The sequence below is a fragment of the Sebastes fasciatus genome, chromosome 3 (assembly GCF_043250625.1).
Source record: "Sebastes fasciatus isolate fSebFas1 chromosome 3, fSebFas1.pri, whole genome shotgun sequence".
In the NCBI taxonomy this organism is placed as follows: domain Eukaryota; kingdom Metazoa; phylum Chordata; class Actinopteri; order Perciformes; family Sebastidae; genus Sebastes; species Sebastes fasciatus.
In genome coordinates, this window is record NC_133797.1 from 14,369,952 (window position 1) to 14,393,611 (window position 23,660).

The 23,660-nt window shown below is 42.1% G+C and overlaps 1 protein-coding gene across 3 annotated transcripts in view; it reads right to left on the minus strand.

Annotated features, from left to right (window-relative positions):
- LOC141764159 (adhesion G protein-coupled receptor L1) overlaps positions 1-23,660 on the minus strand; it is a 34,092-nt gene that overhangs the window by 9,163 nt on the left and 1,269 nt on the right. For 2 of the 3 annotated variants that reach the window (XM_074629139.1, XM_074629140.1), the window contains exons 2-15: positions 13,218-13,337; positions 9,235-9,448; positions 8,648-8,757; positions 6,369-6,576; positions 5,080-5,344; positions 4,640-4,979; positions 4,269-4,562; positions 2,949-3,052; positions 2,582-2,767; positions 2,434-2,472; positions 2,177-2,357; positions 1,957-2,079; positions 1,545-1,762; positions 253-426 (exon numbers count right to left, since the gene is read on the minus strand). In XM_074629139.1, the coding sequence (XP_074485240.1) occupies positions 253-426; positions 1,545-1,762; positions 1,957-2,079; positions 2,177-2,357; positions 2,434-2,472; positions 2,582-2,767; positions 2,949-3,052; positions 4,269-4,562; positions 4,640-4,979; positions 5,080-5,344; positions 6,369-6,576; positions 8,648-8,757; positions 9,235-9,448; positions 13,218-13,287 (2,526 nt within the window). In that variant the 5' untranslated portion in view covers positions 13,288-13,337. Of the gene's footprint in view, positions 1-252; positions 427-1,544; positions 1,763-1,956; positions 2,080-2,176; positions 2,358-2,433; positions 2,473-2,581; positions 2,768-2,948; positions 3,053-4,268; positions 4,563-4,639; positions 4,980-5,079; positions 5,345-6,368; positions 6,577-7,840; positions 7,856-8,647; positions 8,758-9,234; positions 9,449-13,217; positions 13,338-23,660 lie in introns of all 3 variants that reach the window. The other variant, XM_074629138.1, reaches the window with a different exon arrangement.

The following is a 23,660-nucleotide window of genomic DNA, read 5'->3' on the forward strand; positions in this document are numbered from 1 at the left end:
ACTAAAAAGAAGTGGCAGTAATAATGTGCAACACAGGTCATTTATACATTCGCACAAGTGCTAAATGCACAAAGGGTAAAAAACTTGTGCACGACTGTTTTCAATGCTGTGTGAATATTGGCTCAATATTTGTTAAATTAAACATTCTTAAGACTCGTAGTGGTGTCTGGTTAGTGAGATACCTACATTTTGCTTCTATGTACCGTGAAGCTGAACTCAACGCATCACGTGTTTGTGGTGTGTGTTACTTACAGCAGGTTGCTGATACGTCATGAGGACAGCGTAGCTGGACAGGTGGTTGCAGGCGCAGGTCGTGTGTGTGTTGTTGGTGTGTAACAGGCGGCAGCCCTGTGTAGACCACCTGCCACTCCCAGAAACCCCTGTACCGTTCCAGAAGGAGCAGTTGGCGCCAAAGTGGTTCTCCTGCTGTGGAGACAAGCACACACCAAAACATGTATTAGTGCCAACAGTATAAAGGATACTTAGAACGCTTGGGCGAGATGATGAGATTATCGTGAGACACGATATTGATTGGCCACGATAATGGTCCTCACGTGTCCGCGATGACAAAACGAAATTAAATTATGTTGAATACAGGGATTCTGCCAGTATATTGCAAGCCCGGCAGGCCTAAGATGACTCTCCGACGGGGCAAAGCATCGGGGCATTATGTATTTTTAAGATATTTTTTAAACTAAAATGTGTTATACAAGTAGCGAACTCCTTTAAGTAATAACGTAGGTTGTGTGCTTAAAGTTAGCGAGTGTCGGCTTTTGCAGTCAATAGAGAGAGAGCGAGGGAGGGAGTGTGTGTGTGACGTGAGAGGAAGTCAGCCGTAACTAGTAACTAGCTGTGAAGTGTGCGTACAGTTCAGGCTGTCGGTGAATAAATGCTACAACTCCTCAAGACGCAAGCCAAGTTCCTGTGTACAGTAGGATTTTTCCATACATGACTCGGCACGTCAGCCAAGCACGGCAGGGATTTAAGTCTCCATTACAACCCGCTACTCAAAGGAGGGGCTGTAAAACGGTGACAAACACATTTCATTTCCTATATTCTTCACAATAAAAGTCCCCTGTTATTTTGTTATTTAAAAGCTTTTATTTTGAAGCAGCAAAATCAGGAAATGTTGGGAGACTCCCTCCACAAAGAGCAGCCGGACAAAAACTCCTCCCACGGTGAGCAATCAGCCCTCAATCAAAGGTAACACAATATAAACAGTGGCGAGACTGTACGAGGACAGTTACTAGTCACCAGCTGATAGATCTGATTTATGGTTCTCAGCATGTCCTTGTGTAAAATAGCGCTAACTGTCTATACATTGTGGCCACAATGTATGTGTCTCCAGTCCATAGATATTATAGAGATATATCCCTTCAGCTTTTTTGGAAGATAATATCGTATATATTTTTTTTCTTAAAGCAATATCGTCAGTAGAGGTTTCAATATCGCCAAACCCTAATACTTAGTGACCAGATTCTGCACAAAAGGAATTTGCTCATTCAGAACATTTAATTTTGAGCTAAGCAGATTTCCAAACAGACCTGCAGGTGCCTGAGGGTGAAGATCACTGGCTCGGAGAGGTACACTCTGTTGGATCCTCTGTTCACAGAGGCAGAGATGACATGGGAGTTGACCACCAGGCTGCTACGTCTGGCCTCCGATCCCTGGCCCAGCCCCAATCCGAGGCGCAAAGTTGAGTTCTGGGTGGTCAGGAAGGAGCCCAGGTTCTTATAGAGAGAGAGGACCAGCTTCACCTGGCCTGCAGAGGAGAGGGGGACGCAGTGAAGAGCACATTCCTCTTACATTTTATAATGTTTGCATTTTTGATATATGGACAAAAAGTACTTTCACAGCCTGTTACTTGTCTCCCGCCTACCAACTCAGGCAATATACTTTACAACACTGAGCTGTCACTGTATAAAATGTTGATTAGTCTTGGCGCGTGCCACTGACCATTGTTGCTGTACTGTTGCAGAGCCAGTGCTGATATCTGCAAGATGCTGTCGCTGTCGTACGAGTGAGGGAACATCAGGTCCTGTATGTCTGCCTCTGTATTTAGTACGTACACCTCCAGATCTGTGCACACAAAGGAACAGGCGCACACAAAAGCTTAGCCGAACTGGTAATTTCCACAACGTGTAAGGAAAAAGAAAGAAAGAGAGAGACCACGTACCAACATTTGGCGCCCTGTCACTGAAGTGGCCTTCGTAGAGATTGTTAGCCAATAGAAATGCTCCTTTCTCTACAGCGTCTAACAGCAGTGATGCTGAGCGGGACTGGTCACCACTGCTCATATCCGCCCAGGACACCAGAGCCTCAGGACTCAACAGGTTATCAACTGTCTGAACGACCGCCTGACAGAGAAAGACAGAGTGTTTTATTCTTATTACTGATTATCAATCTCTCTGTCTATCTGTCTGTCTATCTTACCTGAACATAAGCTCTGCATGTGCGTTCCCTCTTCTGCAGCTGAAAAGGAGAAAAACATCTATTGTTAGAATCATCATCACTGACATTTCCGCTCTCATTTCCAGGAAAGGTCAAGTACACTTCTGCACTGACAACAGGAACAATTTACCTTGTTGTAATTGCGTGCTGCTGACTCTTTATTGGCTGGTCTCAAAGCCTGGAGCTGGGAGTCCAGGATGTCCAATAGCTGTTCAATTAGCTTCACGGACATGCTGACATCACCGGCGTAGATCCGTCCCCGGGTCTGGCCGGCCAACTCCCCAGCGATGTTGGCCGCGTTCTCGCCGCTCTTAATCTGGAGTGAGGCGGGGGTGTTTGTAATGTCAAACATTTTGACATTTAAGAGAGAACTGCTTGCTGACTGGCTTTAGGGCATTTGTACAGTGTGTGTGTGTGTGTGTGTGTGTGTGTGTGTGTGTGTGTGTGTGTGTGTGTGTGTGTGTGTGTGTGTATGTATGTGTGTGTGTGTAACTAACCTTCTGTGCAATTTGGCTGACCCAGGGAGAGGTGCAGTTGGAAAGGTCAGGCCCTCTGGAGCTCCAGCCCACTGGAGACTGCATGCACTGATATGAAGCTATACCTGCAGAGAAAGGACAGCTCATGTTTTTACAGGACCTGAGGGGGTTTGTCACTTCTGTTTCTCCTTGCACATGTTTTTTACACTTATATGCAGCCCAAAAACACTTACAACAATTTTTTCTGTAACTGTCACTTATTAAATATGGATTTCATCCATAATTAATGAAAGACAAGGCTGTCAATAAAATATGAGTGTATTTGAATATATTCATGAAATGAACTGTAAACCGGGAAAAAGTCCAGTAATGGATACTAATGGTTTTGTTTTAGTTTCTGGTGTTGCTGTTTTGGCCACTTGTGTGAAGAAGGACTCCATAATATGGTAAGAAAGAAAAAATAAAAATAAATAAACACGTACTATCATTTTATGAAGTTGTGGCTATAATGTTAGTTACTTCAAAACAGTTCATGCACACCATAAAGTCTTAGTGACGGGTGTGTAGGATGAAAAACTCTTGACTTGGATTATTTCCTTTCCAAGTTAAGTGTGAGCAAAAAAACCTGCCTATTTACACATCCAGCAAGAAGCAACATTAGCATTCATTTGGAGTCGTGTTTGAGTCCACCTGATGAATGTAAGTACAATATTCACTCTCCTTTCTCCTGACAAAAACACCTGGGTTGTTGGCTAATTAGCTTGCTTGACTGTCTTCACCAGCAAGTGATTAACTTTGAGACTGAACAAGTAAATGCACTGTAAAAAAAAGCAAAACTATGAACACTCAGTAAAGCATCAGAAATGTTTTTGTTGCTGCTTTGTGTAGGTATTTCATGAAAAACAGGACAAGAGCGTCTGTTACACATCAGGTCTGAAAATGAAATGTATTTATAAGACAACAGCCACGCCCACCACACATGATTTACAGTGATATTATATTATTCCCCGGTGAAAACAATAAGCTCTGTGCTGAAACCATGTCCGAAACCATTCAACATGATTGGATGAAAATGCACCACAGGCTTATCTACATAATCTGCATAACAGCTTTTGCTCAGAGGGAGCGCTGGGCTGAGGAAGACAGCTGCACAGCGAGAGGAAGAGTTGACGAACCCAGCTTCTCTTGACACTACAACCTCTGTGTTCTTCTCTCTCTCTCATCTGAGGGCAAGTTCAAAGAGGGGACATGCGACTACATTTCAAAGGGAAACGAGATACAGACACACACATGCACACACAGACTGGCATGCTCACACACACACACACATGCCACACCTACCCAGTGACCCTTTCGGGCAGGGCCTCTCCACCGTCTCTCCCTTCAGCGTGTACGGCCACGAGACGCCTCGTGCCACCCGGCCCTCACATCTGCCCACCTGACCGGGGCCCCCGGGAGCCAAGGGGACACGCAGAGGTGGACGTGGGGTCAGAGGGACCATGGCTGTGATCGGCCGCTGGTCAAAGGGTCCTCGGTTGATGACGCCAATGGGGTGAGAGGCCGACGGCCGCACTGGGGTCAACGCGACAGTGGCGGTGTAGGAGCGGACGGTTGTCATCAGAGAGGAGAGGGGACCTGGAGGGACGGAAACACTGTTGATTCTATACTTTCATCAGCATGTCCATATACACAGGTGCACTTGTTCCACAAACCTTTAGTGGGCGGTGGCGGTGTAAACTGTAGCGGGTATCTCAGCACGTAGTAGTTATTCCACACATACAGCTGGTTGTCTCTGGGGTTGTAGTCTATGGAGGAGATGTACTGGTAAGGGTTGGGGAATGGTATTTGAACGGGCAGCTCCTGTCCGCGGCTGGTGTCGTAGGCATAAACCACCATGTTGCTGCCGACTCGGCCGTCCGCCTGCCCCTCATCATCCTGGAAGACGGAGCGCACGGCGTAGAGCACGCCACAGGCCATGAAGGCGTTGCTCGCCCCGCGCTTGTCAAAGCCGGTAGCCCACGTACCCTCGAAGCGCAGGGTGTACGGGTTCACCTGCAAGAGAAAAAAAGACATGATGAGAGAACTCGGTAATAAAACTCTTCTTCCTTTGCTCCCTCTAATCATCGATGTGTTTTCTTTCCTCCTACTGTACCTGGCTGACCACGATGCGTCCATTATTGGCTTCAGTAGAGTAGATCACCCACAGGCCGTTCTCGTCCACCGCCAGATCAATGTCTGACTTTCCTCCCCAGCGGTAAGGCGAGGTGTCGTGGTAGTTGGCGTTGACCACCACCGCCTCGCCGCTCTTGATGCGTGTCCGCAGGTCATATTTGACCAGGTTGCGCGTTCTCTCCTTGTTGTAAAACACGGCGCCGTCATACACCACAAAGCCTGTGCCATCCACGCGGCTAGGCAACCTGGGACAGAGAATTATGAAAAATATGAAGTGTACATACAAATTACACTATTTATTAGGGCTGTCAAAGTTAACGCGATTATAACACGTTAACACAAATTTGTTTTGACACCACTAATTTCTTTAACGCATTAACATTCAATTTTTAGGTTGTAGCAGGCTCAGTTTTAAAACTAGAGTGAAGATACTGGCATCATATGAAACTAGAAAACCTAAGAAATCCTTTGGTACCAATGTCATACTAGCTTGTCGCGAATGAGACTAAATAACGCTCCAAACGTACGCAAAATTTTGGCGAGGACGAACTGGCATGGCTACTTTCAAAGGGGTCCCTTGACCTCTGACCTCAAGATATGTGAATGAAAATGGGTTCCCTGGGTACCCACGAGTCTCCCCTTTACAGACATGCCCACTTTATGATAATCACATGCAGTTTTGGGGGAAAGTCATAGTCAAGTCAGCACACTGACACACTGACAGCTGTTGTTGCCTGTTGGGCTGCAGTTTGCCATGTTATGATTTGAGCATATTGTTTATGCTAAATGCAGTACCTGTGAGGGTTTCTGGAAAATATTTGTTATCGTTTTTGTGTTGTTAATTGATTTCCAATACTAAATATATACATACATTTGCATAAAGCAAGCATATTTGTCCACCCCCACATTGATGAGAGTATTGAATACTTGACAAATCTCACTTTAAGGTACATTTTGAACAGATAAATGTGTGATTAATTTGCGATTAATCGCGATTAACTATGGATAATCATGCAATTAATCACAATTAAATATTTTAATCGATTGACAGCCCTACTGCTATTTATATTAGGATGTAATTTGTATTATAGATTAGGAAAAGAAAGTTAATTGATTGAACTGGACGTGATATTAGTCTAAACTAACTTTTCTTAGTGAATTCGTGAATTGATTAATCGTTTAATCTATAGATTAAATGCCAATCATAAGTGTCCAGAGCCCAAGATCACATCTTCAGCAACACATAGTGTGCACATAGACATTACTCACTTGTAGGTGGTGGTGACTCTGTTCTGGCGGTAGTCGTCCCAGGTGGCGTACTCATACAGCACCTCTGTCCTATATGGCGTCCACGGCATGACGTACAGCCTGTCGCCAGCCTGCAGCGGGTCCTTACACCACGCCCCCGACTGATGCTCTGCCTCCAGGAGAGAGGAGGCCGGCTGGATGCTGAGCAGTGAGCCGGGACACACGAAAACTGGAAGACGGGAATTAGGAGGGGAAGACAGCAGGATGTGAGAAAAGAGAGGAAGAGGGAGGCGGGGAGAAGAAGAGCGGGGAGGGAAGTCAGGAAGAGAAAAGAGTGGAAAGATAGTGGAGGCAGGTGCGGGGAGAAAATGGATCAATGCGTGAAAAATGGATTGAATTAGATGCAGTTGATGCAGCAAGAAGAAAAAAGAATGAGGAGAAAAAGAGAGAGAGGGATTTAAAACACCTGTGCTGATCTCGAGAGGCAAGCAACAGAAGAGACGTAAAAGTGTTGAAAATCACACACTGTTAGCGTGTGTGTGGTGAGTAATACAACAGGGACACTGCAATGAAAGGTGTGTGAGTGTATTTGTGTGTGTATGTGTGTGTGTGTGTGTATGTGGGTTAGTGCAAAAAGAGTGAAAAAGAGTGTGAGGTAGAATCAGGGACGCAGAAAGCGGGGCTAAATTTTGCCTTGAAGTGAATGAGAGGGCAGGTTAGTTTACGCCGAGCACAACGATTGGTCCACCCACATGTCAATAACTGTATGAACACATATGTATACTGTACAGTCTCACACTGGCATGCAAATAGGCATGCACACACACTCACACACAGAAGCAGTGCTTGGTAAGCACACATCCAGAAGGATATACAATCACACACATTTGGTCTTATTTTTCCTATGAAGATAAATAAGGGGCTCTTCCTATAAGGGAAGAAAAGGGAAAATAAGCATGAAGAGGATGATCAGACAAGTAGGAAGGAATGACTGGAAGGAATTAAAGAAAGAAAGAAAGAAAGAAAGAAAGGTGCTTGTGCGTGAACAGGAAATAGAGCGAAAGAGAGAAAAGGTAAGACGAAGATTATGTTTATGTTTGTGTGAGCAGTTGTGTTTATGTTTGTGTGTGCACAGAGAGACCGAGAAGGAGAAATAAGAGACAGAGAGATCGACCAGGAGCGAGAGAGGAAGAAGAGGAACTGGAGAGAGAAAGAAAGAGAGAAAAGAAGAAGAAGAAGAGAGACTATAGGTGCAGAACCTGGATAAAATTGGATAAAAGGACGGGTGTCAACAACAAGAGATGGATAAAATGGGGGTGGAGGGGAAATAACCGAGTAGGAAATGAAAAAAGGGGGCAACATCCAGCATGACTACGAAACAACGTCCTAGGGTAGGAGGAAGAGAGAGAGATGGTAGGAGAGAGGAAGAGAAGGAGAGAAAAGAGGTGGGGTCGGGGGTAAGAGATCAAGATGCTACAATGTTTTGTCTTTACCTTTTTGGTCCACTTCTACTCAAGCATAGGAAAAAAAAGAGGGAGAGAAAGAAAGAGAAGTCAGAGGGTGAAAGAAGGGAAGTAAAGAAAAGCAAGAAAGCAAGCAAGAAAGAAAGAAAGAAAAAAAGATAGAAAGAAAGAATTGCACAGATAAAGATTTTGGAACTCATTCTCGCCACAAACTTTATAGTTCACATAAAAGAAAGAAGAAGCACTAAAGAGAGCCAGCGTACTCCCACCCCCCCCCACACTTGCTCTCCACCTCCCTTCCCTTCCCTTCCCGCCCCATCCTCCCCCTTTCCCCTCCCTCCACCTCCCCTGATCTCTCCTTCCCTCAATCAGGCTCCTGTGGAGAAAAGAGAGCAACTCCCGTGGCGTGAATCTGAAAAAGAAAACACACACGCATGCACGCGCAAGTGCATACGTGACACTCTCGCTAACACCCACACGCACACACACACACACACACACACACATACACATACAGAAGACATACACTATGCAAATGTCCTATACAGTTTAACCCTCTCTGTACTTTTCCTCCATTCAAATTTCATCTGGTATTTCAAACACACACACACTCCCTGAGAAAAAAAATCTTTTCTATCCATCAATCTCTCAGGGACACAGTCGACATCAGAGGTTATCAGTACAAAGAAAAGCACCATAAACCTACAATATAGCTAGACAAAAATAGATTAAATCTATGTGTTTTTTGCGTGCACATGCACATATTTGAGTGTAAACATGTTTGTGTGTGTGTTTATGTGTGTTAATATATATATATATATATATATGCATACTTACTGTAAGGGACACACTCATACTGGATCTCCAGATATTTGTATGTTCCAGGACAGGGGTCTGGGAAAACGTCGACCCCTGCGACCACCACACACTGAGTCCTGTTGTTGCACCTGGAGGACAGCAGATGGATGGATGGATGGGTGAGTGAAAGGGATGAAAGAAAGAGAAAACAATGAAGGGAGGGAGAGTGATTAACAGACAGGAAAGGGGAAGCAAAGGACACTCCATTTGTCTACTCTCCCTCTCCCTCTCGCTGAATATTGATCAGTTCTTCTAGGAAAACACTGCTGAGTACACAGCTAATGGTGCAGCCAGGCACTCAGACTCAGCTGGAGAGATTACTGCACAACACAAGTATTGGTCTTTGTCTAACGTTTCCTTCTGACATGATTTCACACGCATGTTGTATAGCAGTGGACGCATACCGTATGTACGAAACAGTAGATGTTCTCATTGATTGGGTTTAACCGCTTCCAAAATGTTTGCACATACTCAAATAGCACAAGAAATGACACTCCAATTTGCGTCTTTGCTGGATAATTTAAGCTCTTACACAAACACAGTCAGCAAACCCAGCACATACACACCTCTGGGCCATAATCTTGAGTGCGTCAGGGAGGTAACACTGTGTGTTCTCCATCTGGAAGGGGTCTGCGTCACAGATCTTGTCATCGGTGCGTCCATAGTTGGCGGTCTCCACCATAACCACGTCACTTCCTGGGCAGCGCAGCTCTATTGGGTAACCCTCGCACGCCAGCTCCCTGCGCAGCAGCCCGAAGGGCATGGCGGCCCGGGACATAGCTGCTCATGAGGGGTTAGAGGTGGGGATAAGATGAGAAGAAGAAGAAAGAAAAAAAGAACAATTAGCATTTACTTTGTCTTCAGACTGCAGTGATCTGGAGAATCCAGTTGATTTACTTAGACAGCAAATTAATCTGGTTGTCTCTTTGTATAAAGTCAGGAAAAAATAACCTATGCTATAAGAGGTAGCCCACAGCTTTTCTACAGGATATGGGATCCATGGATCACTTATATAGAATCTTCTTAACCTTTCTAGGGTATTTACTTAATTATTAATTCTTTTCTCTACATTTATTTATAATCAAGTAATACATTTATTTATTAAGGTTTCTATCTTACCACCATGAACTATACTACTGTAGTACTTATTACTTTTAATTATAACTAATTAAATTATTTCAAAAATATTTTATATGTTATTTTTTCTGTAACTTTATCTCTAGGGGTGGGAAGAAGGCGGGACCTGTCTCTGTGTGGGAGTGAGAGGCGATGTATATGTTTGTATATATGTATGTACATATTAAATGTTAAATGTAAGATATCATTTTTTTTGTATTATGGCACTGGTGTTATGTTTTGTTATGTTTGTTATGCAATGTTTGGGGGAAAAAAAGGAATAAAAAGAATTTTCCAAAAAGTCAGGAATAATGTGATTTATAGGCAGCAGACTATGAAGAGCTAAATGTCAGTCTAGCAATTTAGTCTTGCATTATTTTGGGGGAGGGACGAGGTGTACTTTGAGCTAAATGCTAACGTCAGCAGGCTAACATATTCACAATCCTCTGACTGGTGAGTTCCAGCTTCTCCCATCTGGTCGGAGGTTCAGGGTCCTAAGGTGTAGAACAAAGCGCTACAGGAACAGCTTTGTTCCAGCTGCAATTGTTCATTTAAATAAGTCCTAGCAGCTTTTGCACATATATTATGGCAAGTTTATCCCTTTTCTCATTTTATTGTGTCTTTTTTGTCCTGATATTTCAGTGTTTTTTTTATATTGTTCTTGTGGCCTTCTTCTTTTTGCTGGGTCCTGATCCCAGTAAGCCTTTGAGTACTCTTTGTCATGTTTTTGATTTGTCTGTCTCTGGTATGCGCTCTACCTTAGTGTCAATACGGATGCCATCCTCTATTTTTGCTGCAAAACAAATCTACCTACGAGTACAAATAAAGTCACCTGAACCTGAACCTGAACCTGAACAATTACATTACAGTGCTAACATGCTGATGCTAAGCCTCAAATTTACCAAATTTCATAGCAACAGTTGAGACATCGCACTGAAAACCACAAATATCAACCTCATGTTGTCACTTGAGTCAGAGGCAATCCATCCAAAAGTTGTTATAAGTTCCAGTCTGGACCAAACTGGTGAACCGACTTTGCCATCCACAGAGCCACACCACTAGCCTAGCATGGCCAAACAAATGGTCACATTTGAAGCAGCAGAGGCTGAGATATCGTATCGTAAATTTGCGAGCCTGGTTTGATAGCTCAGGGATTTTGCCCTTTTCTATCCATAGGCAGTTATCATTGGAGTGACGAGAGAGGAGATGGAGGAGCCCAGTTGGTGTTGAGGCAGTATGGCCCATGACCAGCCAGTTGAGGATTTGTTTTATATATATATATATATATTTTTTCCTTATAACAAAACAAATTAAAATGAAATATGGATAAAACAAAATGGAGAGAAAAAAAAAATACAAATAAATTAATTAAATTAAATTAGAAATAAAAATAATTAATGAAAAATAAATAGATACAAATTAAAAAAAAAAGGCTGAGATATATTGACTCTTAGTCCCTTGTATGGGTCTGCTATACATGTATAGCCTGAAAGCCTAAATTGAGATAACCCTGATGACATCATCTCAGTTATTCTTTCTGACTTTGGAAATCAGTTTTTTTTTTTTTTGCAAACACAAACTAACGTTATGCTAGCAAGATTAAAAGTCAATGACATTGCGTACGGTTGAAAAAAATAGTAAATATAACTTGACAAGAGTAGGGCTAGCTTTACCAATAAGACCAGCTTACGTTAACTATCCAGTCTTGTCCCCAAATCAATTAGCATGATTAGCATAACACTAGCACATAGCTACGTTAAGTGTAACCATAGTAACTGACTCCTTGCAGCTTGTGTGCTGCCACCCTGTGGTGTTCAGAGGATGAGGCTCTGTGGGACTAGTTAACGTTACACTCTCTGTTGTAATAAAATATTCAGGGTGTTTTTTTTCGAGCCAGCGCATTAATTTAGAAACAGTGAACAGACAGTTTCACTGGAACTACTGGATGGACATCCTGCAGCCAATCAGAATCGAGTATTCACCAAGACAATGATATAAACAGAGCAGGTATGTTGATACACACTCTAATCATTTGTAATTAATTACAATAAATGTCATTTATAATAATAAATAATAATAATAATGCACAGTGCACTTTCATAGACTAAGCTACTGGAATTACCCTGCACTATATTCACTTTTAACAGTCTCTTCTGCACTATATTCACTTTTAACAGTCTCTTCTGCACTATATTCACTTTTAACAGTCTCTTCTGCACTATATTCACTTTTTAATAGTCGTGTATCACAGCTGTTACCCTGCACTATATTCACTTTTAACAGTTTTCTTCTTCATCACCTTGTATTTTTATATCTGGTATATTTTTTTGTGTTTACTGCCTTTTTACTAACATATTTTGTACTATGGAACTGTGATGCTGGAAACTTGAATTTCCCTTGGGATCAATAAAGTGACTATCTATCTATCTATCTATCTATCTATCTATCTATCTATCTATCTATCTATCTATCTATCTATCTATCTATCTATTTAAACACCATACTCTGATTACCTCAATCTAAACATGCTGATAACATAGTTAACACACATTTCTGCACTGTTAACACCTCATGTGTGACTCAATTAAATCTTTAAAATGCAGACATGTGTGTAAGTTTACACTGAAAGTATTCCCAGATGCAAACAGAGTGTGACGGTTGACATAAATCACACTGCACCTCCACTGTGACACCTGCATGTGATGTGTGATGCGTGGGTGCATCACAATATCTTGTGTTTTAATTCAGTGGGGAGGATGAAGCTTATACTACTGGCTGTCAGATGCTCGGTAAACAACAAACTGACGAGAACAAGGTTTTATTATTTTATTTTATTTCCTTTGAAAGGCTCACTTTGTCACATCTCTCTGTGTGTAAACTCACCTGACTGCCATATTAATCCATGTAAACCATGTTTATTGTAGAAAATCACATTACGATTACCTTAATCCGGTTGTTCACATCATGTTGAGTATCATGTACACATGAAAAGATGTTTGCATGCTTCAGGATTAAACCCACACTTAAAGGGAACACGTCGGTGTGATCAGTATGCTACTGGTGTACTGTAACTGTCCGTGGTGCTGAATGACTGATTGTTTATTAACTAGGAGCGACAGGCAGGCGGCTTCTGAAGCAGCTCCCCTTGGCAAGCTGCACACTTCAAATGTTTTGGTAAGCTTTTGTTTATGTAGGTCACAAGATGACTTTGCCTTTCTGTAGAGGCAGTGGGCTGAGTTCCACTTTTCACGATGACTTTGTCAAGACTTTGCAAAACAATGACTTATATTTGAGTCACGCAAATCTACGCAGCACTGGCATCATCCATTGCTTCCTTTTTCAATTTTTTTTTTTTTTGTGAATCATCCTGCTGATTGCTGTGCCAGGATCTACACCTTTAGACATGATACTACCTCAGCGCCGTGATGCTTACCTTGGCTGGAGGGGGCGATGTGAGCCAGAGTGAGCACACACACCCCCAGGAACCACAGTGACACAGCCATGCTGGGCAGGAAGAGTTAGGGCGTCACACCACCAGCCGCGTTAGGAGAGCCTGGGGAGGAAGCAGTGGAAGTGTGAGATTGAGGAAGTGCACCCTCTCCTTGTGTGATCAGTGTGTGTGTGTGTGTGTGTGTGTGTGTGTGTAGGATGGTCTATGAAACACACTGACAGTGAAAGAGTGCACGTGAGAAAACACAGCAGTTTGGGAGGGGGACAGCATAATAGAGAGATAGACAGAAAGGAGAGAGAGAAATAGATAACAATTGAGCATTCGGTGCAGCGAAAAGTCCCTCCATCTGCTGTTACCATGGTGATAGCACAGTGCAGTCTGAGAGAGAGAGATGTGCTGGGTGTGTGTGTATCTGTGCGTGTTTGTGAGTGAAAGCACACGCATGTGAGTACGTGTTTTAAGTCCGTAATTAGCTTGGAGCAACAGTGGCCACTGACCCATAAAAGAGTCTTAATCTTTCCATACTCACACACACACACGCACACGCACACACGGGCAGGCAGAGGGCTGGGCTCAGCTTAGGCCACTTTTCAGTAATCCTAAATAAATGATGTCGTGCAGACGATCTCTTCCCCAGCAGGGGTAACGAGGTAAACAGCTGACTGAGGGCGCAGGTGATCAGAGGGTGATGCTGCGCTGTGGAGTTTTACGAGGGAACATACGGGACGCAGGCAGGCGGACGAGATACAAGAGAACAACAGTAATGTGATTCCCTAATAGACTGAACTCTTGGCCCTGGACAGAAGGGAGGATGGAGGCTGAACTGCATCATGCACGGCATCACATTTATTATTATTTATTTATTTTTTTGCCTGCTTAGCATTCCAATCTGCCGCTGCAGTGAGTGCACAGTATCCAGCATGACGGTCTCTCCAAAGTGTGTGTGTGTGTGTGTGTGTGTGTGTATGTGTCAGTGTGCAAGTGGTGTGCATGTGTGTGTACAGCTACATATGTGTGCTTGCGTGTGTTTGTTTGTGACTCGCTTTTCTCTCCGTCTTCTTGTTAGGTAATGACGGCAGACAGATTTAGGTCACTCCTCAGCAAATGTCCAACATGCATTCAGAGACGTGTGCTTGTACAGGGGCACACGTTAACACACACACACACACGCATACGCACACACACACACACTCTCTAGAAGGAGAAGAGAGAGACCTCTGCCTTCTTTAAGTCCACTGAACCAACAAGACTGTAATAAAGGCCTCAGGACCACTGTGATACACACACATGTAGACACACACACACACACACTAAACATAGTACATAAAAGACTCACCAGAATGAGAACCTTTCCGTTTTTCAGCACATGCACACACTGACACACGTACACACACACATACACAATACGTCTCATCTCAGCCAAAACCCTTATGGCAGCATGTTCTTTTGCTTGCAACCCCCATTGCTCTCTCTCTCTCTCTCTCACACACACACATGCACACACACGCACACACACACCCTTAAGTGTTGATGCAGAGTAAGTAGAGCAAGGACACTGATGGGCCTTGACAAAGCCACACACCCAGTCCCCCTGTTCGCAGCACCATGCTCCCTGCCTGCAACCAAAATCCAGCCCCGGGCCACCGGCCGGCCTACTTGGAGGAGCAGCAGTCTCTAAGTGAGTGTGAGTGTGAATACTGCATACATACACACAACCATGCACACATGTACAGTATACACAGAGAGACTGCTTTTATCTGCGTGTATCTCACAGTGTTAATAGGGACTCAATAGCAACAGAAAATGTACAGTATAAGCAACTATTTTGATTACAGTGTTCCCATTTTAAATCCTGTTAAGTAGCTTTAATGTTATTAAAATCACCTTATTCCCATCTGTCTGTAACAGCTTGTTCCAACTTTCTATTGAAGTAAAATATTCAAACACAAGACTCCATATTTTTTATGGCTGCATCATTTAATCAAATGGGAATACTCCACATGTCGTATGCATCGTTTTATGCAAAGTTCAGCCAGACGTATTTGGTATCTTTGGAAACTTTGAGATGTCCACTAGAATTTAAAATAGCCATGTGGATTTGAACCATTTTTGGCTTTAGGGGATTTAGTAATTCATGAAAAAAACAATAGTTATAATTTTTTTGCTGGTTCCAGCTTCTCAAATGTGAGAATTTGCTGCTTTGGGTTTTGAACTGTTGGACAGACAAAACCAGCAATCTGACTATAGGGGGATTGTAGTATTTTCACTGTTTTCTGACATTTTGTTTAGAATAAAATTAAAAGTCTTATTGATAACATTCTTATATAGATGAATATTTAAAAAATAATAATAATAACACATAAACAGAGCCTTTAGAAAGGTGCCGAATAAAAGTATGGCTTTTCGTTAAAAAAAATTATTATGATTTTGAATTAATCATTTTGAAAATTTCTGCAGGTCCAAAATTAATGTTTTGTTTATCTCTGTGGAAGATATCTGACGTTTGGTTTCCACTTCTAACAAGGCTTGTGAGCCAATAGTAAAATGACGTTGGTATCACGTGGTTTCTCTGGGTCGTCAGTTAGTTAGGAAAAAACTGATAAATGGCTGAAATCGACGTTAAGTACCTGGCAACGACTTGTTGTGAAGTAAATGCAGTGAAATGGGGGAAGGAGAATGCGAAATCTAGTGGCTGAATATAATCAATGTTATCAATAGCACCTTTAACTTTAACAAGTTAATCAAAAAATAATCTAGATAATTAATAATGAAAATAAGCTTTACTTGCAGCCCTGAATGGCAGCGATGTCAAACAGGAGTCTGCCAAACGAATCCTGTGTGGGTTGGCTCCTCCAGAAATTAAGCAATAAATAAGAAAGAAAATTGACTGATGCTCACTGCTGTGGGAAGCAAATGATACCTGAACGCCATTAAAGTCAGCCTGTTGGAAATCATTCAAACTGATGTGAGATCATGCCAGGTACAAAGATTCAGACTGTTGGAGGCGGAGGCCATAAAATCAACAGAGAGAAAGTGAGAGTAACCTCCCCCCTCCTTTGGTCAGAGAGCTATCAGCGCCTGAGGGCAGATCACTATGAAGCACAAAGTGACAAAACAGCCTTGTAGTGTTCCTAATGGAAGAATGAATGCGAGTGTGTGTGTGTGTGTGTGTGTGTGTGTGTGTGTGTGTGTGTGTGATGGAGAGAGAGAGAGCAATCAAGAGATGGGGGAGAGACAGAGAGATTAGACTTCTTACAGCACAGCGAGAGCAAAAAAGCTTTATTGGCTGAAATACTTTTTTAATAGCAACAGTGTCGCGAATTTTCTTGTCGCTATCGATAATATTTGAGGCTTAAGAGAGGATTTTAAAACACGCTACGGTGCCCTCTGTGACTGCGAGCCTGTTTCAGACCATTGACCTCTATAGCTCCCAGAAGGCTGAGGCCTACTCACCGCAGTCAAAGCCACTTACAGGGTTTTAGAGCCTGTATGTTTGTCTGGTCGATGCGTGACTCTGGGGAATGGAGGTGTCGCCCTCTGTCAATCATTCGCTTGTTGCAGGCAGGAAACACAGGCCACGCTCAGAGCCAAGTTCAGAGCATTACGACCTGCACTGCCTGTTGGACACTCACGGGAGCGTTAGGGATTCGGGAAATGGGAGTAAATTGCTTGCAGATATATCCAGATCATGTTTTAAATGTCATTTTCAAAGTCATCCACTGTTTTTTTTATGATGTTAGCCATCAGTTTTCACATGTAGACCTCTACTATAAGAATGAATATCTGTGATGCTAAAGATAGATAATGACATTTCAAGTATGGAAGGCCAAGGAGGCCAAAAACCATCCCTGGATTCCCATACTATTCCAAATATGTGTAGCTACATCGGTTTTGCGTGAGAAGTCATTTGATTTTCTTTCACCTAAAGAATTGAGTCTCTTCTAAAGAGTGCAGGGAGGCTGATTAAACATTGATACGTTTCCTCACATATTTATCAAGATCGTAATCCTGCCCTTAGCACTTGCTTCCTGAGTTAAAAGCACATCGTGTCTTAGTGCCCCATAAGCACTTTCTGGGTATATGAGAATTTCAGGAGTGTTTGGTCATTTATCACTGGTTTGTTTTTACCGGATCACCTCATTACAGTATGAAGCAGAATAGTTTAAATCTGTTGCTGTCGAGTTTAAGATCAGCCCACACGCAGGGAAAAACAAACTATGTAGTGACTTTAGAGTAACCTTAAAGGATAGGTTCACAGTTTTTTTTTAAGTCTGTCTTAAGAAAATACTCACCGATGTGTAATTATTATGTAAATTAATAAAATATACACATTATTATTTTTAAAATTAAAAGATTAAAAATAAAAATTACAGAGGTAGTTGTGTGAGGATTAAGATACTGTGCAATATAACACCATATACATTAAATCTTGCTTTAATTACATTGAACGGTGGACTTTGGCCCTCCGTATTATTAAGTGCCTAGTCTTATATCAAAGTTCAAAGTATCTTTTTTGGGAAATTTGTTTGCAGCCAGGTTACGTACAGTACAAAACACACAAAACCCTAGCACTGATGGACAGCAACAACAAACAACAGGATATATGTTGTGCTCCGTTTAGCTGGAAAATCAGAGCTGGGAGCTGGCAACATGACATGACGGGTGTGACATGACGTCACACCCGAGTTGACTGTGTTCCAGTACAACAAGTCAGAAAGCTTAATGGGGTTTGCTCCAGCCATGTTAGCCATTATTAGCAATACCAGATGATAACAACGCATTACGCCTGTATGATAGAATGTGTGTGTTATTATAAATCCGTAAGTGTGGCAGCAAACGCTTCAGGGTGTCGGGTCAGGACACTATTTAGTGCTCAGGTGTGATTTTAGATGAATAAGAGATGCAGTCCAAGTGTATGGTAACGGCTGTTTATATCAGCAGATAAAGTAAACAAAACGATGGTTTCTGTGTGGTCTGTAACAACAAAAACACAACAGTACAGAGTGATTAGAACTACTAGTGTACATTAGCAACAAAAAGTGAGCCTAAAATAACACAGGCATTTTACAAAGAAAAAGGCTTAAATACAGATTTACTAATTATTATTATGCCAGTCTAATATAAATACATTAAACATAACACAACTCACATTTTGCATGGACGCACACGAAAAAGGAATGTCCAAAAGTCCAACTGTCCTCTCCTTAACTGTGTTTTACTCTCAGTGCTGTATTGGGGAGCCTGTTCAATGCAGGCACACTGGTGACACATGCCCAGCGCATGATCGGGCACAGGGTGATTGGAGGAGGAGACATTCACACTGGTGGCACATGTACAGCGCATGCTCACGAACAGGAGATAGTAGGGGGAGGCATGTGCAGAGGCATGGCCTTTTTTACAACGCCGGTATTTTGCATATACAAACACCGTAGCAACATGTCCACAGATAGAAGTTGGACAGTACTGTGCGTACAACTAATTTAATGACACACAAATAAGTACTAATAAACAGTATTTACTACAGCTTTTCTACTGTTGATGCAAAGAGCAGCGAGCTTGGATTTTGAGGTTGTGGTTGGTGAGATTCGTCTGAATTTCCCAGTCGGAAATCAGACTTCAGGGGACGTACAATTTAAAATTTCTGAGTGGGAACTCGGAAATCTGATTTTGATGAGGCTACTGAGCCCGTTTTTGCTGGCCAAAGTCAAGTTCCCATACCAAGCAACAATACAGAACATTGATTCAATAAAACTTTTAGAAATAGAGGTCAACATCTCGGAGAAGACATTAAAGGAACATATTTTCCTAAAAAATGGGATGGCATTGGATTCAAAACACAATTTGTTTTCAAGTACGATGCCCAAGTATTTAAAACTATCCACCAACACGATACCAGCTCATTTGATGGTGGTCAGTACAGGATTAGAAGAAGTCTTTCTAAAAACATGTCTTTAGTTTTTGACACATGTAATTTGAGGAAGAATCAACCACAGGTCCATGCCGATGCTCCTCCCCTTCAAGAAGACTTATGATCACAGAATCATCTGCAAATGTGATAATGTGTCTGTTTGTATGGTTGCTGCGACAGTCATTAGTACACAGAATGTATAGTAGTGGAGAGAGACAGCAGCCTGGACCCACTGGGACCTATCAGTCAAGAAGTCCAGTATCCAGCCAACTAGATTAAAATCCAGTTTAAAAGATTGATTAGCTTTTCTGCTAATAAATGTGGCTGGACGGTGTTAAACGCTGAGGACAAATCTATAAATTACAATCTAGCGTGAGATTTTGTCCCCTCTCGGTGGCGATACAGAAAATCTAGTAGTGTAATAATAGCATGCTCCACACCTCTAGCAGACCTGTACGCAAACTGCATGGGGGTCAAGGAATTTCTCCACCAGCTAATATATCAGAGCTCTCAGAAAAATCGGATTTTCCAAGTGAATTGACAAAAAAAATAATCAGCAACTACCTTGATAATCAAATAATTATCATTTTATTTAAGCAAAAATGGTCAATATTTGATAGTTTCAGCTTCTCCAATGTAATCTGTAATCTGAAGATGCTGCCGGAAATTATAACATTAGCATTTTTTGCTATTTCTGACATTTTATAGACAAAACAAATTATTATTAGAAATTTAATTTTCACCATATAGAATGTGATTTAATTCATGTTTCACGATAATGCCGGCCAAAGTATGAAAGTATGATGGAAAACCAGAAGAGGCGATATGGCCTAGAATCATTTATTATTATATCTCTTACTTTCCAGTAAGTAAGGTCCCTTCCTGGACCCAAATAAGCCATTTACCCAAAAAAAATAAAAAAATATATATATATACTAATCATTATTATTAATAAGTTTTGTGTTATAGCTAAATTACACTCGAGTGGATGAGCCTCCAGCTACTGTAGCTTGCAGTAGAGACAGTGCTTGCTCCAGTTGCGATGGTGCTGAATGAACCGTCTCTTACATAGACAGTCCTCATGCTGTAACTGGTGTACCGAAGCAGAGGCTCGTTAACTAGAACCAGCCACCAGAAACCTCACTTTATCACGTAGACCAATTAAATGAGTATCATATACATTTTTACACAGAACGAGGACTGTATTCTGTTTCCCCATCTCTGAAACTGGAGTTACTACTTAGACGGGATCTTGTCATGGCCAGTATGGACAGGAATAGCGCTGGTAAGAGATTTATTTCTCTAAGTGTATTAGTCTATTGTTGGCAACACTGCAAATCAAAGAGCAGAACTGCTTTATGGAAATATTGGATTAACTGAAAACAGATTTTTGTCTGCTTATTTTATCCATGAGCAGTTTCTCAAAAGATTTTACAGAAAAGGCACTATATCACATTATATATCAATATATAAAATTACATATTCTGTTAATTTTATCCATGTGGCCCACCTCTAAACAGGAGGAACAATTACAGCTACTACTAACTCTGTTAATGTACATACAGTATGGCTATGGGATTATGGTGGTACTATAAGACACATTTGAAAAACTGTGAATCATCCTTTTAAAATAGCACACTATGTTATACTGTGATTAACCCTCCGCACACCGCTCTGAGTTTTCACAAAAAGACAGCAGGGTGACGCTGCAGTAAAGGTCAAAAAGATGTTTTAGTCCCTGGAGAATGTAAATTCCAATATGTGAAGTGACCACGAACCAAATGTCTTGGCGTTGGTTAAATATTCATAATGGATTGAACACATCTACAGTTGATATGAACAGGTTGATGCTGCCTGAATGTGTGTTGTCATGGAGAGTTTGGGAATTTAGCACAAAAAGCGGCATGTGCAGTACATGTGAGCGTTTCCTGGTCTTGCAGCATTTTAAGTGACTGCATCATCTTAATGGAACAACACACCTTCATGTTTTTACTGCAGGTTAACATTCAGAAAAGTGCATTTAGAGCAGGTACAACCTTGAGCGTCATCTGTTGTACTGTATGTCCTGTCCTGCCTCTTTTGTCACTAAATATGATTTGTGTGTCAGCATAACCTGTTACTATTATATGAGCCGTTTCCACATGTCACCAAGACAGAGAACAGGATTGTGATCTTGGAGTGTGACTAAAAGTCACGGCTACAAAAAAATGCTTCTGCTTACTGTCTGAAATCATTGACGGAGGCGTGACGGAGCAGAGCCGAGTGCATCCAGCAGCAGCTTTTGTTAGCAGGACGGCAGAACAGGATAGAGCTGGTCAATACAGTTGGGCTATAGCATCATATACCGTGAGATGACAGGAATGTGTCTCCCGTCAGAGATTTTGCCGTAACGTTCACGAGATGGGAGCTAACTCTTAAATATATGTGGTAGTTTTAAACCACCGTTGTTTGACCAATAGCAGACATTCCTGTCTGGTTATTTTATCACGTATATGGTAAAACCTCTGTACCTGTTGAGAGTCTTTGGTTAGCAGAAATCACCTTACTTATCTGAACAAATAATTATCTACATTTAGTAATATAATGTTTTAAAAAGACATGATTATTTGTGCTATTAGAGGCATTTACACACAAGATTTTGAGAAAGAATAACATAATGTGGATATGATGGTCATCACTGTTCATTTCCCTCCACTACAGCAGTGTGATAATCTCTGTAATGCTGCCATCAATCCCAGGAAAACACAACTACAAGCCCTACAGCAGAATTACAGCAATTAGTCGACTGACGGAAAATCAATTTGCAGCTATTTTGATGAGTGATTACTCGATTCAATAATCTTTAAAGCAAAAAAAAGGCCAAAAGATTCACTGGCTGGCTGCTGCGTCTCAAATTGCTGCTTTTCTTTGACATACAGTATGATTTTCTTTTGTCACATATGATGAAGGTTTTTCATTGAAACAAAACAAGCAACTTGACGTCACCTTGAGCTCTGACAAACATGTTTGTCACTATTTATTTTTTTCTTTTCATAGACAAAACATTCATTGTTGGATAATCAGCTAATTATTTTTTTGGATTGATCGCTAATAGAATATGAATTACAATATTGTAATGAATGAATTCCAAGCTGATGTCTAATCCCATACATCACGATGTTAATATAACGCTGATATATTCGCCCCCATCTCTGAACAGGCCTGTGTACACGCTCACAGCACAGGCAGGGAGACTGACTCAGAGTGTCTGACTGATGCAAAGAGACATGATAGGAACCTTGAGTGAGGTGGTCTGAACAGAAAAGAGACAAATATGGTGCGTTTTACAAGTCAAATCCACCCTACTCGTGTGTGTGTGTGTGTGTGTGTGTGTGTGTGTGTGTGTGTGTGTGTGCGCGTGTGTGTGTGTATGTGTGTGCATGTGAGCGTGTCTGAGTGGTTTAAGCAAATCAATTTGCTTTTTTTTCTCCTCAGTGGTTGATGTAAATGATCAATGATGTTTTCTACATTTAAACATGCACGACACACACACACACACTAGGTGAGGCACCTTATCAGAATGTGTGTTCACCAACATTTCCACATCCAACGATACCTTGACACACACACACACACACACACACACACTCAAGGTTAACAAGAAATTCCGGCTGACAGAAGAGCACAAGTCCTGTCAGCCACTGAGCCCCTACTCTTTCTCCTCTCATCCCTCTGTCCCTCCATCCTTCCTCCTCTCTCATTCATCTCCTCGTCTCCTCTGCATCTCTCCTCCTCCTCCTCCTCGCGGTCGCCGCTCCTGCCTGGCCTCCTCCACTGACCCAGTCCTCTCATCTGCTCTCTGAAATATTGATAATGGACTCTCACTCGGCCTGCTGCTCTCCTCTCCTCCTCCTTCTCTGTCTCTTTTCTCCTCATGTTCCCATCTGTGGTGAATCAGCAAACCAAACCTTTTGCATTTATACCCACTTTGTGTGTGTGTGTGTGTGTGTGTTAACACCACTTTTCACTGCAGCACACCAGACACTGCAATGAAGGAGTGTGCATGTGTGTGAGCGCCCACTCGTGACAGACACCCCTCACTTTAGTGGAGCAGCGTGGGACACCCCCCTGAGTCATTATGCCACTTTCTCCCTTGCACTCCCTCTGAGGCACCAGGGGAGGCTGATCACGTGCCCATGAATAAATATTTCACAGCACCCATGCATGCCTCTCACACACACACACACACTCCTATACTACTGACCCAGCTTTTTAATGGCAGACAGCAAGCAGCGTGAGGAGGCCCTGCATCAGATCCCTATTATGTGAAGTGACCACGAACCAAATGTCTTGGGGTTGGTTAGATATTCATAATGGATTGAACACATCTACAGATCAATATGAACAGGTTTGATGATGCCTGAATGTGTGTTGTCATGGAGAGTTTGAGGATGTAGCACAAAGTGTGCAGTACATGTGAGCGTTTCCTGGTCTTGCAGCATTTTAAGTGACTGCATCATCTTAATGGAACATGAGAA